Source organism: Acinonyx jubatus, chromosome X (genome assembly GCF_027475565.1).
Source record: "Acinonyx jubatus isolate Ajub_Pintada_27869175 chromosome X, VMU_Ajub_asm_v1.0, whole genome shotgun sequence".
Taxonomy (NCBI): domain Eukaryota; kingdom Metazoa; phylum Chordata; class Mammalia; order Carnivora; family Felidae; genus Acinonyx; species Acinonyx jubatus.
This window is the reverse complement of record NC_069389.1, coordinates 56,283,801-56,300,019: the sequence shown is the minus strand read 5'-3', so window position 1 is coordinate 56,300,019 and position 16,219 is coordinate 56,283,801. Positions and strand designations below refer to the sequence as shown.

The 16,219-nt window shown below is 40.0% G+C and overlaps 1 protein-coding gene across 1 annotated transcript in view; it reads left to right on the top strand.

Annotated features, from left to right (window-relative positions):
* SNX12 (sorting nexin 12) overlaps positions 1-14,541 on the top strand; it is a 41,095-nt gene extending 26,554 nt beyond the window's left edge. The window contains exon 5 of the mRNA XM_053202445.1: positions 14,491-14,541. Coding sequence (XP_053058420.1) covers positions 14,491-14,526 — 36 coding nt within the window. The 3' untranslated portion in view covers positions 14,527-14,541. The remainder of the gene's footprint in view (positions 1-14,490) is intronic.
* The last annotated feature ends 1,678 nt before the right edge of the window (positions 14,542-16,219 follow it).

Below are 16,219 nucleotides of genomic sequence, written 5' to 3'. Positions count from 1 at the left end.
CCCTGACCAGCTAGTGCTCATCTTCTGCATGCTATTCCTGCAGGAAAATTGTTCCAGCAGATGCAGGATTTGGTCATTTCCAAGAATTACTCTACTGAAAATATAAAATTCCATTATTTCATTCTCTGTCCTCAACTTCAGATTGTTCTAGCTTTCTCACTAACTTAATCCTTTTGTTACTGACCTTCAGATCCATAACCCCTCCATTTTTTCTAAAACGTGCTCTAATTATTTTTAAAGTATCATGTATTATAAAAGATTTACTTTGGAGTGCCTGGGTGGCTTAGTCGGTTAGGCATCTGACTGGCTCACATCGTGATCTCACGGTTCGTGAGTTCAAGTCCAATATCAGGCTCTGTGCTGACAGCTCGGAGCCTGGAGCCTCCTTTGGATTCTGTGTCTCCCTCTCTCTCTGCCCCTACCCCACACATGCTCTGTCTCTCTCAAAAATAAACATTAAAAATTTTTTAAAATACTTTTATTTATCTATTTTGACAAATAAAAATTGTATATATTTAAGGGGTGCAATGTGATGTTTTGATTTATGTATACATTGTGAAATGATTACCACAATCAAATTAATTAACATACCTTCCATAGTTTCCTTTTTGTGTGTGGTAAGAACACGAGATCTACTCTCCTTTTTTTTTTTATTACTGAAGTTTTTCTTTATTTATTTTGAGAGAGAGAGAGAGAACAAGTAGAGGAGGGGCAGAGAGAGGGGGGGAATAGAGGATCCAAAGTGGTCTCTGTGCTGACAGCAGAGAGCCAGATGCAGGGCTTGAACTTATAAACTGAGATCACGACCTGAGCCGAAGTCAGATGCTTAACTGACTGAGCCACTCAGGTGCCCCGAGATCTCCTCTCTTAGCAAATTTCAAGTATGTAATACATTATTAACTACATTTGCCATGCTGTCCACTAGGTTTCCAGAACTTAATTATCTTATAACCAAAAGTTTGTATCCTTTGATCAATATCTCCTCTTTTCCCTCGTCTCCCAGTCTCTGGTAACCACCATTTGTTTTCTGATTCTGTACCAACTAATTCACTTTAACATCTGCATGCTGTTCCATTGTATACATGAACCATGATTTTATTTAGCCAAACCTACTGATAGGCATTTGGTTTATTCTAATGTTTATTGCAAATACTGCTATGTTGTTTGTACAGATAGCTGTGTGCCTCTGTGAATATTTCTGTAGGATAAATTTTTAGAAATGTATTGCTGTATGAAATGGTATGCACATTAGAATTTTTTAACTAATTTTTTAATGTTTATTTATTATTTTTGAGAGACAGAGAGACAGAGTGTGAGTGGGGGAGGGGCAGACAGAGAGGGAGACAGAGAATCCAAAGCAGGCTCCAGGCTCTGAGATGTCAGCATAGAGCCTGACGTGGAGCTCAAACCAATGAACCGTAAGATTGTGACCTGAGCCGAAATCAGATGCTTAACCGACTGAGCTACTCAGGTGCCCCAACAATGATGACTTTTAAAATACATCTCTAGTTCTACATTTATTAGTTAGTATTCTACTGTAAAGAAGAGCTTTCCCTTTACACCGTGCATTGATTGATTGATTGATTATCAGTATGGACACATGGATTCTTATTTAGTGCATAGGTTGTGTTTTACTGTCATTGTTCAGTTTGATGCTTAAATATGGCCAGTGGGAGCCCCTTAAGCTGATGTCTGTGTCCACTGACATGTGCCCACCATTCTTTAGCACTTCCTTACTTTCTGGAACAACAAGAATATCTCCAGGCTTATCCTGTATTTTCCTGCCCCTAGCCCTGGAATCGGCTATTTCTTTAAGGAGCTCTGGCTCCTTTAAGTGAGGAATGATATTTAGAAACCAAGATCTGGGTGCTAGGTTATACTTATTGTTACTGGGGTGTCACAGCTTTGGGGCTTTTGTTGTTGTTAGCAGAGAGACCTAGGAATTATCCTAGGCTTTTGAATCCTTCTCGATATCCCTACCAAGTCATTACCTAGGTCTGTACTTGAACACTTCATTATTTGAGGATATTGCTCCAGAGGTAGTCTCTGCCACTATCAGTCAGCTCTGATATTTGATAACCCTTTGTATATGAAAACAGTGATCATTGGTTTCTTCTACTAAGTCTTGCTTTCTCTGTGCTAAGTATTAGCAGTTCCTTTACAGCCATTATTCTCCTGGTAGAGTTTTAAGTTCTACTCATCATTCTGGTTATTCCGTTTTGTTCTGTTCATACTTCAGTTCATTAATATCTCTCTTTAAATGTTGACATCTAGAATGGAATGGACTATTTCAGGTACATGTTCTGATCAGTACAAAGGAGTGGGTCAATGACTTTCTGTGTTCTAGACCTTCTACTACTACTTATGCAGGCCAAGATTAACTTCACTTTTTCTTTGTTTTGACAGCCGCATGAATCACTCTGTTGACTTATATTGAACCTATAGTTAGTTGAAATCTCTAAGACTTTAACTCTGCAGCTTTGTTCATCCGTTTGGTACTTGCACAGTTATGTTTTTTTTTTTAAATTTTTTTTAGTGTTTATTCATTTTTGACAGGGGGAGAGAGAGATACAGCATGAGCGGGGGAGGGGCAGAGAGAGAGGGAGACACAGAATCCAAAGCAGGCTCCAAGCTCTGAGCTGTCAGCACAGAGCCGGACGCGGGGCTCGAACACACAGACCGCGAGATCATGACCTGAGCTGAAGTCGGATGCTTAACCGAATGAGCCACCCAGACGCCCCTGCACAGTTGTTTTAGGACCTAGCACAGGTCTTCATTTCTTTCTTTTTGGCTTGTTAAATTTAGTCTATTATTCCTCCTTGTCAAGCTTATTGTGGATCTCAAATGTCATCCAGTATACTAGCTATCTTTTCCAGTTTACCATTTGCAAGGTTGATTAGTATGCCATTAATGTCTTTATACAAGTAACTATATAAAAATAGCAAGAAGGGCAAGGTGGAGCTCAAATCTTTTTAGCCTGACTTGAGACTTTCTCCCATGTTTAAGTCAATCCATCCAATAAGGGTGGCTGCTATTCATCTCCCTTCAGCTGCTGTTGTGTATAGGGTATGAACACACAGACCTGTCACAATACAAAAAAAAGATCCAATCACTAGTTTTTTCATAGGGTCAGTGCTTCAAGATCATAGGAAGGCTTGTTTATTGTAAAATGGGGGTCTTTCACATAGTCCAGACTTATTCTTGAGTGGAAATTGGCCAGCCTGGCTCAGTCTGTGTCCTCTTTGTTGCCAGAGGCTAAGAGAAATGTTTCAGAGACCCTAGGCTATTCTACCTTAATCATAGAAATTTTGTTGAATCTAAAGAATTTTAGGGGTCAACTAGTTCAAGCTTCAAAAATCTGTCTGATAAAGCCTCCTATTAATGTGCCATTCATTTTAAATCTGCTGTATCAGTCACGAATACTTACACACTTTATTAAAGAGGAGGAAAGGTGCCTTATAGAAAGGTGCCTCAGAATTACAAATAAGGATTGGAAAAGGTCATTGTCTTAAAGTAAAGTAAAATTAAATGTGATGGATAAAAGTAGCTATCTGAAAGCATACATGTACAGAATTTCTTTTTTTAATATCAAATATAATTTATTGTCAAATTGGTTTCCATACAACACCCAGTGCTCATCCCAACAGGTGCCCTCCTCAATGCCCATCACCCACTTTCCCTCTCCCCCACCCCCCCTCAACCCTCAGTTTGTTCTCACTATTTAAGAGTCTCTTAATATATGTACAGAATTAACCTACCCTAAGAAAGAGCTTCTAAGTTTTCTTTTAATGAAACTATTTTTCAAGTTGCCATCAAAGACCAGAATATAGTTTCAGGAGGAAGAGAATGAAATGTAATAATGCAAAGAAATCCTAATTTATTCAATTGCCTTATAACTTGTCCACCTGAGATAGTGTTCTGTGAAGAGAAGGGTGATGGGTGGTTATCTGCAAGGAGCCTGGAGGGGAAAGAATAACATTTGGTTTATTTAGCCTTTTCTGGGTGTTCTTCTTGTTGTTTATTTTTAATTATATAGGTAATATGTGAATACTTTTTTTTCATTTTTTGAATGTTTATTTATCTCTTAGAGAGAAAGAGAGAGAGCGTGCACACGCAAGCAGGGGAGGGGCAGAGAGAGGGAGACAGAATCTGAAGCAAGCTCTAGGCTCTGAGCTGTCAGCACAGAGCCCAATGCAGGGCTCAAACTCACGAACTGCGAGATCATGAGCTGAGCTGAAGCCATTTAACTGACTGAGCCACCCAGGTGCCCCACCTCCTCTTGTGTTTTTTATCTTAGTGAATGGCACCACTGTTGACTCTGTTGCCCAAGCCTGAAACCTTCATGTCACCCTCCCTCTAGTTATTCTACTACCAAACCCTTTCAGGAGCATTTGCTAAATATGCATTGAATCCATACGCTTCTCTCTATTCATACTGCCACAACCCTAGTCCAGCCCACCATCACCTCTCACCTGAACTATTGCAACCGTTTCCTACTTTATCTACCTACCCTTTCTACCTATCTTTCCCTTTCCTACCCCAATTCATTCTCTGTACTAGAGCCAGGGAACGCTTTCTAAAACACACCCTTCAGTGACTTCCTAGTCCCATTAAGAGAAAGTCCAAAATTCTTGGAGTAGCTTGCAAGGCCCTACATCTTGGTCCTGCCTCAGTTCCATTTACCAAAACTCTCCATCTTAAACTCTGTATCTCAGTCATTCTAAACTCTGTTTTGCATTCTTGGAGAATGCTATGCTGTTTTCCTCAGAATCCAAACCTTCACATGTGCTGTTCCAATGTCTGGTTGCTCCAATTTTAGTGATGTGATTAAGGGATGAGTACAGATTGGTGACCTCTTGACTCTTCCATTGTAAAGTTTCTCATTTGTCTTTCTCTTACTGGTTTTAGCATCCATTGATGATCATCATTCAAATCAGTGATTTTTCTAGTCCTGTCATTCCTTCTACACCTATTAGCTGGAATTCTTTTGTATAGAATTTTCCTTATTGACTAGATCTATTTGGTATCCTAAAATACAGTGTGTACATGATTGGAAAGGTAAGTGTTTGATTCTTTTGTGATTGTATCTTTTAAGTTTATTTAAATGAATGATTTGGAGTTTGGGGCAATTTTATCAGAGAAACCATTTACAAGTGGCATTTATGTTTCCAGAATAGCAGATAAAAGCCTACTTAACCCACAGCATAAATGAAACATTACACATAAGCAATGAAAAATAAAAATATTTTTGTAATATTAGTTATTAACATAAAATTGAATATTTTTTTAAAGTTTAACTTAAGTACTAGTACTTGAGAGAAAGGCAGCCTTAATTAGAGGAAGAAAAGGTAGATGGATACTTATGGTGATTTGAAGGGATCTGCTGAGTGCTTTCAAGAGCTTTTAGAATTTGATGGTACTTGTTCTTATGCCTAATTTCAGTAAGGTTTTAAGCTATTTCCATTTTTGTGACTGGTGTAATACCAACACTGCTCTTAAACTCAGCAACCAGGGCCCACAATCACGGTAAAATTTCAGCTTGCAAATGGAGACAGGCACATTTTCCAGCATGCCACGTATTAAAGGGCAGTTAGGTGGATGTAAGTGAGTGAAACTGAGCTGAGAGTGGTAAAAGATAAGAGAAAGGACTTTAATGCTAGGACTGTAAGGTCTGAGGAGGGACCAAGGCCAGGACTAGGGAGAGACAAATGAGATGCCTGTAGTGCCCATCCTACACTCACTTGGACCTGAGGGTGAGTGCCTTCGTAAATGTTGTGCCCTATGATAGTGACTCTGAGGTCCGTCAGTGGGAAAGAGAGCAGTGAGAGCCATGGAAGGACTAGATACTAAGGCTTCTATGAATTCCAGTAACAGGGGTCCTGGGGACAGGAGTTCAAACCTAAGCAAAGACTCTAAAGGCTGCAGATAGGAGCCTAGGCATTTTGTGATGGGAGAATAAGTTTCAAAAAAACAAAGTAGACTAAACATTGGAGGTCAAGAAAGGCTTCACGGAGGAGGCTTGTGTTGGAATCAGCAGACTGTTCTCAGGCCAGAAAGGTGTGGGAGGAAGTGTGATAATGAAGATGGAGGAAACAGTAGATGCAGAGGCATGGAGATATGAAATAGGTTTAGTGGCTGTAATTTAGGGCGTGGTAAGTGGTGAGGCTGGGGACCATGTTATGGAGGGCTTTCTAGACCCTGTTGTAGATTTGAACTTCATGTCTGTGAACCTTGAGGAACCACTGAAGGTTTTTTATGATTGGAAGTTGCATGGTCGGATTTGTGAATTTAAAAAATTATTAAGTATTTTCAGGGGCTGGCTCAGTCAGAGGAGTGCATGACTCTTGATCGCAGGGTTATGAGGTCAAGCCCCACATGTGTAGAGATTAATTAAAAATAAAACCTTACAAAAAATTAAAAATAAAAAATTATTAAGTATTTTCAAATGTGCTCATAAGTAAAGCAAATAGTACAGTGAACCCTCAAATGTTAACCACAATGTTAACCACATTCAGTAATTATCAAGATTTGGCTGATCATGTTTCAGCCATCTCTTTTTTTCCTTTCCTTTCTTTTTAAAAATCTGCTGAAAGGGGGCACCTGGGTGGCTCAGTAGGTTAAGCGTTTGACTTTGGCTCAGTCATGATTTCACAGTTCATGGGTTCAAGCCCCACGTCAGGCTCTGTGCTATCAGCTGGAGCCTGGAGGCTGCTTCGGATTCTGTGTGTCCCTCTCTCTCTGCCTCTCCCCCTCTCACATTCTGTCTCTATCTCTTGAGAATAAATAAAATGTTAAAAATTGTCAAACAAAATAAAAATAAATAAAAATTTGCTGAAGTATTTTAAAGCCAATCTCAGACATTATGTTATTTCATCCCTGCTTATTTCATACGCATGTCTCAGATGTAGACATTTTCTGGTGTAACCATGCTGTCATTATGCTGTCTTACAAAATTAGTAATAATTAATGATAATAATTAATTAATATTAATTAATTAATAATTCCTTAATAGACTCTAATACCTTAGTTCATTATAAAAATTATCATATTATCTCAAAAGATTATCTAACAGTTGGGGCACCTGGGTGGCTCAGTCAATTTAGTGTCTGACTTCTGCTCGGGTCATGATCTCAAGGTTCATGAGTTCGAGCCCCATGGCAGGCTCTGTGCTGACAGCTCAGAGCCAGGGGTCTAGCTTTGGATTCTGTGTCCCCTCTGTCTCTGCCCCTACCCCGCTTGTTCTCTCTCCCTCCCTCTCTCTCTCTCTCTCTCTCTCTTTCTCTCAAAAGTAAATAAAGTATTTTTAAAAAGATTATCTAACAGTTGGCCCATACATTACATTGGGTTACTGTCTCATTTTTTTCCAACTTTATTGAGGTTGCTCTAGACTAAATGTTTGTGTCTCCCACGCATTCATATGTTGAAGCCTACCCCCCCCCCCCCCCATGTAATGGTAATCCCAGGTGGGGCTTTTGGGAGGGGATTAGATCATGAGGATGAGCCCTCATGAATGGCATTAGTACTCTTATAAAAGAGACCCCAGAGAGATCCCTCACCCCTTCCACCATGTGAGGACACAGGAAAAAGAAAGTCAGCTATGAACCAGGAGGCAGGCTTTCACCAGACACTTAATTTACCAGTGCCTTGACTTTAGAATTTCCTGCCTCTAGAACTGTGAGACATAAATGTTTATTGTTTATAAGCCACTTAATATATGGTATTTTGTTATAGCAGCCCCGACAGACTAAAATAAGGTATAATTGACAATTAAAACTTGTATGTATTTAAGGTGTGTAACTTGGTGATTTCATATATTTGTGAAATATTCACCACAGTCGAAGGGGAAGGGGGTAAAGTGGGAAAAGTTGGTCAAGGGATACAAAGTTTCAGTTATGCAAAATGATTATTACTTTTTAAGTTTCTTAATCTGGAGCAGTCTACACCTCACTCTTTCTCTTTTAAGCCATTGACTTATTGCATAAAGAGGGTCAGTTGTCCTAGAGAAAATCCCACACTGTGGATTTGTCTCTTCTCTTTCTTATGCTGTCATTTACTCTGTTCCTCTGTACTCCATATTTTTCTATAATGGATGTTAGCTTTAAAGGCTTGATCATATTCAGATTTAACTCTTTTTTTTTTTTGGTTAAGAATACTTCACAGAGGTTGCTGTGTAATTCACTTAAAACATTTTTTTTTTCACTCTTATGTGGATCCTGAGAAACTTAACAGAAAACCATGGGGGAGGGGGGAAGGGGAAAAAAAGTCACAGAGAGGGAAGGAGACAAACCATAAGAGACTCTTAAAAACTGAGAATAAACTGAGGGTTGACCGGGGGTGGGGGGAGGGGAAAGTGGGTGATGGGCATTGAGGAGAGCACCTGTTGGGATGAGGGCTGGGTGTCATATGGAAACCAATTTGACAATAAATTTCGTATTAAAAAAAATAAAAAATAAAAATTTTTAAAAATTATTTTTTAAATGTTAATTTATTTTTGAGAGAGAGAGAGACAGACAGATTGTGAGCAGGGGAAGGGCAGAGAGTGAGGGAGACACGGAAGCCTAAGCAAGCTTCAGGCTCTGAGCTGTCAGCACAGAGCCCAATGTGGGGCTTGAACTCACGAACCACGAGATCATGACCTGAGCCGAAGTTGGATGCTCAACCGACTGAGCCACCCAGGCACCATAATTCACTTTGAATCATATCTGGAGGCACATGTCTATTAATGAACAAGTGACACCTGATTCTTTCATTATGATATTTCTGATTCATCTTTTATCTAATGGTTTAGTCCATTGATGATCATTGGCAAAAGTAATTATTTTACTGGGAGTTTCAAAATGATGATTTCCTAATTCTATCTTCTACATTAATTAGAAGTTTCTGAAAGTAAACTTTCCTTCACCAACTAGGGTTTATGGATTACCTGTAAAGGGAAGGCAGGAGAAATGCTTGAATATTGATCTTGGACTTGATTGGCAATTTTCAGAATAAAGTGTTAGTGCCCTAGTTACTTATTTTCAGTGATATCTAATGTATTGTGCTTGTTCTCTATCATTGTGAACTCATTTTTTAAAATGTATTCGATGGGTTTCAATTGATTGCATTCATTATTCTTGTTAATGCTCAAATTGTCCCATATTTTGCCAGAGCGTTATCTCCTATATCCATCCCTCTGACACTGCTCATTAGGGTTCCATATTTGCTCTATTTCTGGAACAAAGCTTACATGTATATTTCTTGCTCCAGACCTGCCATTTCTTTAAAGAACTCTAGCTTAGTTGTATTTTCTTTTTTAGCAATATCTTTATTGATGTATAATTTACATAACACAAAATTCATGTATTTAATTTTTTTTAACGTTTATTTATTTTTGAGAAGAGAGAGACAGAGCATGAGTGGGGGAGGAGAGAGAAAGAGGGAGACACAGAATCTGAAGCAGGCTCCAGGCTCTGAGCTGTCAGCACAGAGCCCGACATGGGGCTCGAACTCACGGACCGTGAGATCATGACCTGAGCCGAAAATTCATGTATTTAAAGTATACAGTTCTGGGTGCCTGGGTGGCCCAGTTGGTTGAGCGTCAACTTGATTTCAGATCAGGTGATGATCCCAGGGTCATGGGATCAAGCTCTGCTTTGGGCTCTGGTGCTGAATGTGCAGCCTGCTTAAGATTCTCTCTCTCCCTGTGCCCTCTCCCCAGCTCGCACTCTCTCCCTCTAAAATAAACAAACAATTCTATGATTCAATTTAAATAATATAATTTAGTAAATTTACACAGTTGTGCAACCATGACCACAATCCAATTTTATTTATTTTTTTGTTTTAATGTTTATTTTTGAGAGAGAGAGAGAGAGAGACAGTGAACAGGGCAGGAGCAGAGAGACAGGGAGACACAGAATCAGAAGCAGGCTCCAAGCACAGAGCCTGACACAGGGCTCGAATTCACAAACCGCAAGATCGTGACCTGGGCTGAAGTCGGATGCTCAACCGACTGAGCCACCCAGACGCCCTGACTACAGTCCAATTTTAGAATACTTCTATCAGGCTGCAAGATCTCATGTACCCTTTTCAGTCATTCCCCTTTCCCACCCCTAGCTCCAGGTGGCTGCTAACCTGCTATATGTCTCTATTGACTTGAATTTTCTAGAGATTTCATGAGTGGAATCATACACTATATAGCCTTTTGCATCTGGATGCTTTCATTTAGCATTAGTTTTTTTTTTATTGAGATAGAATTCACATACCATAAAATTCACCAGTTTGAAGTATATAACTCAGTATTTTGTAGTATAGTCACAGGTTGTGCAACTGTGCCAGTATCTAGTTCCAGAACATTTGTTTCACGCCAAAAAGAAAGTCTGTACTGGTTAGCAATCACTTCCCACTTCTCCTTCCACTTAGCCCCTGGCAACCAAGAGTCTATGGATTTGCCCACTCTGGACAGTTCATATAAATGGAATGATACCACATGTGGCCTTTTGGCCTGGCTTCTTTCACCTAGCATAGTGTTTTCAAGGTTTGTCCATGTTGTAGCAGGTATCAGTACTTCATTCCTTTTTATGTCTGAATAGTAGTCTATTGTATGAATGCACTGTCCATCTTAAAAGTAAAATAGCCAGTTATTTCACCAGCAAAGGGGGTTTATTCAGGAGTAGCAGAAGAATTGCAATTTGGGACAAACAAGCTATAGCAAAAGCCATAGGCAAGTCCAGAGGACAAAGGAGAGGAAGGCTCCTTTTTAGAGAAAAGGGGAGTGTTGGGAAGGGCTGTTATAAACAAAAAATCCATTGGAGTAAACTGGGAATTTGAAGTGTAGTGGCTTTTCATTGGCTGAGTTGTAATAGATTCTCATTGCCTGGGCTGTTGCTGGGCAAGGAGAAAATCTTCCTTCATCCTGCTGGGATAGTAAAGTAAGTTTCTTACCAGTTGGGTCTACAGAGGGTTGCAAGGAGTGGTATGGCACAAGAGCTTCCCCTTCTGGCTTCCTGACTGCTTTTATTTTATTTTATTTTATTTTATTTTATTTTATTTTATTTTATTTTATATGTTTATTTTGGAGAGAGAGAGAGTGCAAATGGGGAAGGGGCAGAGAAACAGAGAGGGAGATAGGGAATCCAAAGCAGGCTCCAGGCTCTGAGCTGTCAGCGAAGAGCACCCCCAACTCAGGGCTCTAACTCATGAACTGTGAGATCATGACCTGAGCCAAATTTGGTTGTTTAACCTGACTGAGCCACCCGGGTGCCCCTGTTTTTTTGTTTTGTTTTGTTTTTTTAATGATTTGCCTGGACTAATTCTGTAGATTCTGTTTTCACAGAATGTACACACTGTGTAGCCCATTGATGTTTCTCTTCAGTTTTTAAAAAATTCTTTTTATTTTTAAGCTTGGCTTTATAGGTGTCCTACCTGGGTCAGGGTAACTTAATGGTCGGCCAGTGCTTTTTTAGAGGTTGTCCTTAAACACCTTGGACCAGTATTGTCTTCCACTATTTGTTGATGGCATTGTGTGTGGATTGGGCCACAAATTCAAAGTTCAAGGAGTTTACAAGTCTTCCCTGATTTTTATTTTGTGCTGGGCTTTCTCATGTCTCTTCTGTGCCTAAGCAAGACTTCACATTCAGCCAGAGAAATGTAGATAACTAGGGCTCTCTCCAGTACCCTGAGTTTGAGTGCAGCCTTGCGCATATGCATAGCCTTCTAGATCACCAGGGATATGAGTGAGCTTATCAAGTCCCACTAGTGCTGTCTTGTTTTCTGGATCTCTATGCTGAACTTCAGCAGGCCTGCTCTTCTGTGGCTTGCCCGAACCAATATTGTGACCTCAGGTAACTTGATGTGTTTTTCCCTGATCTAGGGAGTTTGCTATTGTTTTCAATACCCCTGGGCATAGGACTTTTTTGTGCTCATTCCTGAACAAGTAATTCCCCTCTAGCAGCTAAGTTGTTAGTTTTTATGGTTTGTCTTGCCCTGCCCTTGTAAAATCAGCTCCCGTGGAGTTGGGAAGGGGGTTGGTTCGGGGATGTGAACAGCCTCAGGCTAAAAACACCATAGATTCCCACTGTTCTTGCCCAAGGTTCAATAGGTTTTCTTGAACATTTCTCAATTTATTGTTTAGTTTTTGTCTATTTCCAGAGTCCTGAAACGGCTGTTTTTGACAAGTTTTTATGGTTACATTATTGTTTTTGATGTGGAGAGGATTTGCTGAGCCCCTTACTCTGCCATTCCTGAAGTCCTGCCTAATTGATATCTTATTTTATAATTTTATTTATTTTGCGAGAGAGAGCGAGAGAGAGCTAGCAAACGTGGGAGGGACAGAGAGAAAGGGAGATAGAATCCCAAGCAGGCTCCCTGCTATCAGCAGGGCTCAAACTCGTGAACTGTGAGATCATGACCTGAGCTGAACTCAAGAGTCTGACACTTACCTGACTGAGCCATCCAGGCGCCCCTAATTGATATTTTATTTTTTAATGTGTATTTATTTTTGAGAGAGAGAGAGAGCGTGCGCATGAGTCGGGGAGGGGCAGAGAGAAAGAGGGAGACACAGAATTCAAAGCAGGCTTCAGGCTCTGAGCTGTCAACACAGAGCCTGATGAGGGGCTCGAACTGGCGAACTGCGAGATCATGACCTGAGTCGAAGTTTGACGCTTAACTGACTGAGCCACCCAGGCGCCCCCGCTAATTGATATTTTAAAAGATAATTCTGACAGCAGTGGAATGTCAGTTGGGTGGTGGGGAAACTGGTGGTCGTTGGGGGTATAGGATTTTACTCATTAGTACTTTGTTATTTGTAAATAGGAATGGAAAATGTAAATAGTTGAGTTGGTTTGTGAGATTGGCAGAATGGGTATGATGGAAAATCAAGGGAATAGGACAATTGAGAGTGCTGGTTATTGAAGCCTTTCTGTCCCTGGAATGTTTCCTACGTAGAGAATTAAGTGCAGTTCAAAGGGACATGGTGGCCTTGAAGAATAGGTAAGAGGGCTGATGAATTAAAGGCTTTGAAAAAGTTGAAGGGTAAATTTAAGGAGTATAAGATGTAGCAGAGGTAGAAAATCAAGTAGTTCTGAGAGTAGACTTTGTGTTTGGTGTTAGGGGTAGAATCATTCCAGGTATCACTACAGAAACAAATGACTGAAACGGTTGAGATGAAGAAATTAGAATAGAATGTGTCAAAGAGCTGTGAAATTTGGATGTTAGATCATCCAGGGGGGATGATGAAGGCTTTCAAGATTAAAAAGTGAAAGGAAAGCAGTTAGTATTAAAGTCCTCAGTAAATGTAGGTGGGGGGAGAGAGACCTGGAAGTTGACATTTAACATTGAAAGGGTGATAAAATTGACTAGTAGGAACTTGGAAGAAAGAAGGGTTGTTGAGGGAAGATGGTGAAATCATACTTTGGGGATCCAATAAAGAAGACATAGGAAGATGCTAACCTGATTTTGACTTATGGGAAGTGGTGAGTAAAGGAAAATGAGCAGTCTCTGATTAAGAGCTCTGCAAAAGAAACAGTAGAATTTGGGACACAGAGTTAAGAAGAGGGGGTGGAGGCTCAATGGATGAACAAGACCAAAAGCAAGAAGGTTTTAGGAAATGGTGTATAGTTTTGATTTGTTTTTGTTTAAGCATAAGGTGCAATTAGGGGTATAATACGGGTAAAATAGGTATAATATTGGAATCTATGTGATTAGTTTGGATCTAAAATATAACTAGGGTTGGGACGCCTGGGTGGCTCAGTCAGTTGAGCGTCTGACTTTGGCTCAGGTCATGATCTTGCAGTCTGTGACTTTGAGCCCCGCGTTGGGCTCTGTGCTGACAGCTCGGAGCCTGGAGCCTCCTTCAGATTCTGTGTCTCCCTCTCTCTCTGTCCCTCCCTTGCTCATGCTCTCTCTCTCTCTCTCTCTCTCTGTCAAAAATAAGTAAACATTAAAATATAACTAGGATCATTATTGTTTAAAATATTTATTAATTAGATGGTATACGAAGGCAACTTTTTGAAGTTCTTTTGCTTAGATCTTAGAGAAATTTTCGAATTGGTATTCGTAGCCAGGAAGCAATTTGACAGCTTTGGAATATTTTGACTGTGACAAGTGGGAAATTGGTATATATTTGGTAAGTTATTAATGCCACCGTTGGAATTGAAATTGACTATGGATCATAATTTTGATAGGAATGTGTCTAGTAGACTGTGATGAATTTTGGCCTTTTTGTAATTTGAAGAGTGGAGCTTTAAAAATGTATTGATTTTGGGGCGCCTGGGTGGCTCAGTCTGTTGGATGTCCGACTTCGGCTCAGGTCATGATCTCACGGTTTGTGAGTTCAAGTCCCACATCAGGGTATGTGCTGACAGCTTGGAGCCTGGAGCCTGCTTCAGATTCTGTGTCTCCCCCTCTCTCTGCCCCTCCCCTGCTCATGCTCAGTCTCTCTGTATCTCTCAATAATGCATAAATGTTAAAAAATGTATTGATTTTTTGGAATAATCTTTTTCTGTTCTTTTCCAGAACCATCTGAAACCCACAGTATTTAGGAGACTGTAGGATTTGCTTAGTGTGAGGGTTTTGATCTCAATTGCCCTGACTCTGTTTGATATGATTGTGTCTATGTCCGAGTAAGATATTTAGCTAGAAGCATATGGGAAGAGAAAACATAAAGCAAAAATGAGACTGAATTGGAAACATCAGAGCTCCAGCTATGAAAACCTTAAGAAGATTAACTGCTGTGATGGTAATCTGGCACATATTCAGTTCTAGCTATCATTTGTTATGAACTGAAAGAACATTGAAGTAATTGGATGCTGAGGTGCATAATTGCCAGCAACGGGCTGGAGGAGGGGAGTTGGTTAGCTGGCAAGGAGCTGCAGAGCTGTTTTTATATTAATAGTGTGTATTTGGTATTGGTTGATAGCAGCATAAGAATTATTTATGATCATGCTGGGGCCTTATTACATTGATTTCTACTCTGTAATAATATGAAAGAGGTTAATGGTTACTCATAGACGTAATATTTCTTTCTTTTTTTTTTTTTTGTCATTCTAGCAGCCATCAGGAAAGAGATCACAAAAGAGCTATTGCCTGTACAATCCTCTTCATCACTTGTGACCTGGGATATTGAGCTCTTGGGCTGGCAGAATTCCAGTTCATGAGACAACCTGTGTCATTCTGGTCTAGCTAGGTGAGTAGTCCCTATGGACTAGTTTCTTGTTCTCTAGAAAAGAACAAGGAAAAATAGCAAATAAAGGTAATATGGAAAAATATAGATATGAATCTTAGGCCCTACAGGATCAGTTAAGGCCTGGGCCATAAGCAAAAACAGGGGGAGAGGACCCTGGGGGTTATGTACAAGTTTGGTAGAGTGGTATTCATGAGATTTTATAAACACTGAGAGAACTAAGTCTGTTTTGGGACCTGGCTTGGCTTCAAGAATGAGGAAACTTAGATTGAACTGCAATAAAAATATCTGTGAAGGCAAGGTTAAATAGGAAGGAAGTATGCTTTTGGAAGTATGCTTTGAAGCTGAAATGGATAGAAATGTAATTGTAATGAAGTGTCTTTTTCCGATGGAATATTAGCTATATAGAGATGATAATCATTCTTTAAGGATTTCTTTATGATTTTTTTTCTTTCTTTTTTTTAACGTTTATTTTTTAGAGAGAGAGAAGACAGAGAGCGAGCAGGGGAGGGGCAGAGAGAAAGGGAGACACAGAATCCAAAGCAGGCTTCAGGCTCCAGGCTCCACACTGTCAGCACAGAACCCGATGCGGGGCTCGAACTCATGAACCATGAGATCATGACCTGAGTGAAGTCATTCGCTCAACTGACTGAGCTGCTCAGGCACCCCAGGATTTCTTTATGGTTTAAGAGTTAAGAGAATGAATCCTGGCTCTTTTACTTACTAGCTGTGTGATCATGGGAAAGTGACTTACCTTCTCCAAACCTCAGTTTCTTTACCTATCAGATAGATTAAGGGTACTTAAATGGTTATTGTAAGAATTAAATGAAAAAATATATATAGAGAGAGTGTGTAGCATGATGCCTGGCACATACTTAGAACTCAATATATAGTCACTGTTATCAGGCAGTGGAAGGGAGAGTAGCAAGATGGATGTTCAATAATGAGATGAATTATTCTTCACAGGTAGGTATGCAGTTAGTTATTTCTTGTCAGAGAGGCTTGTGGCAAGTAGTTTCAGGGTCAAAATCTCTTGGAGATCAGGCTACAGTGAGTGCTAAT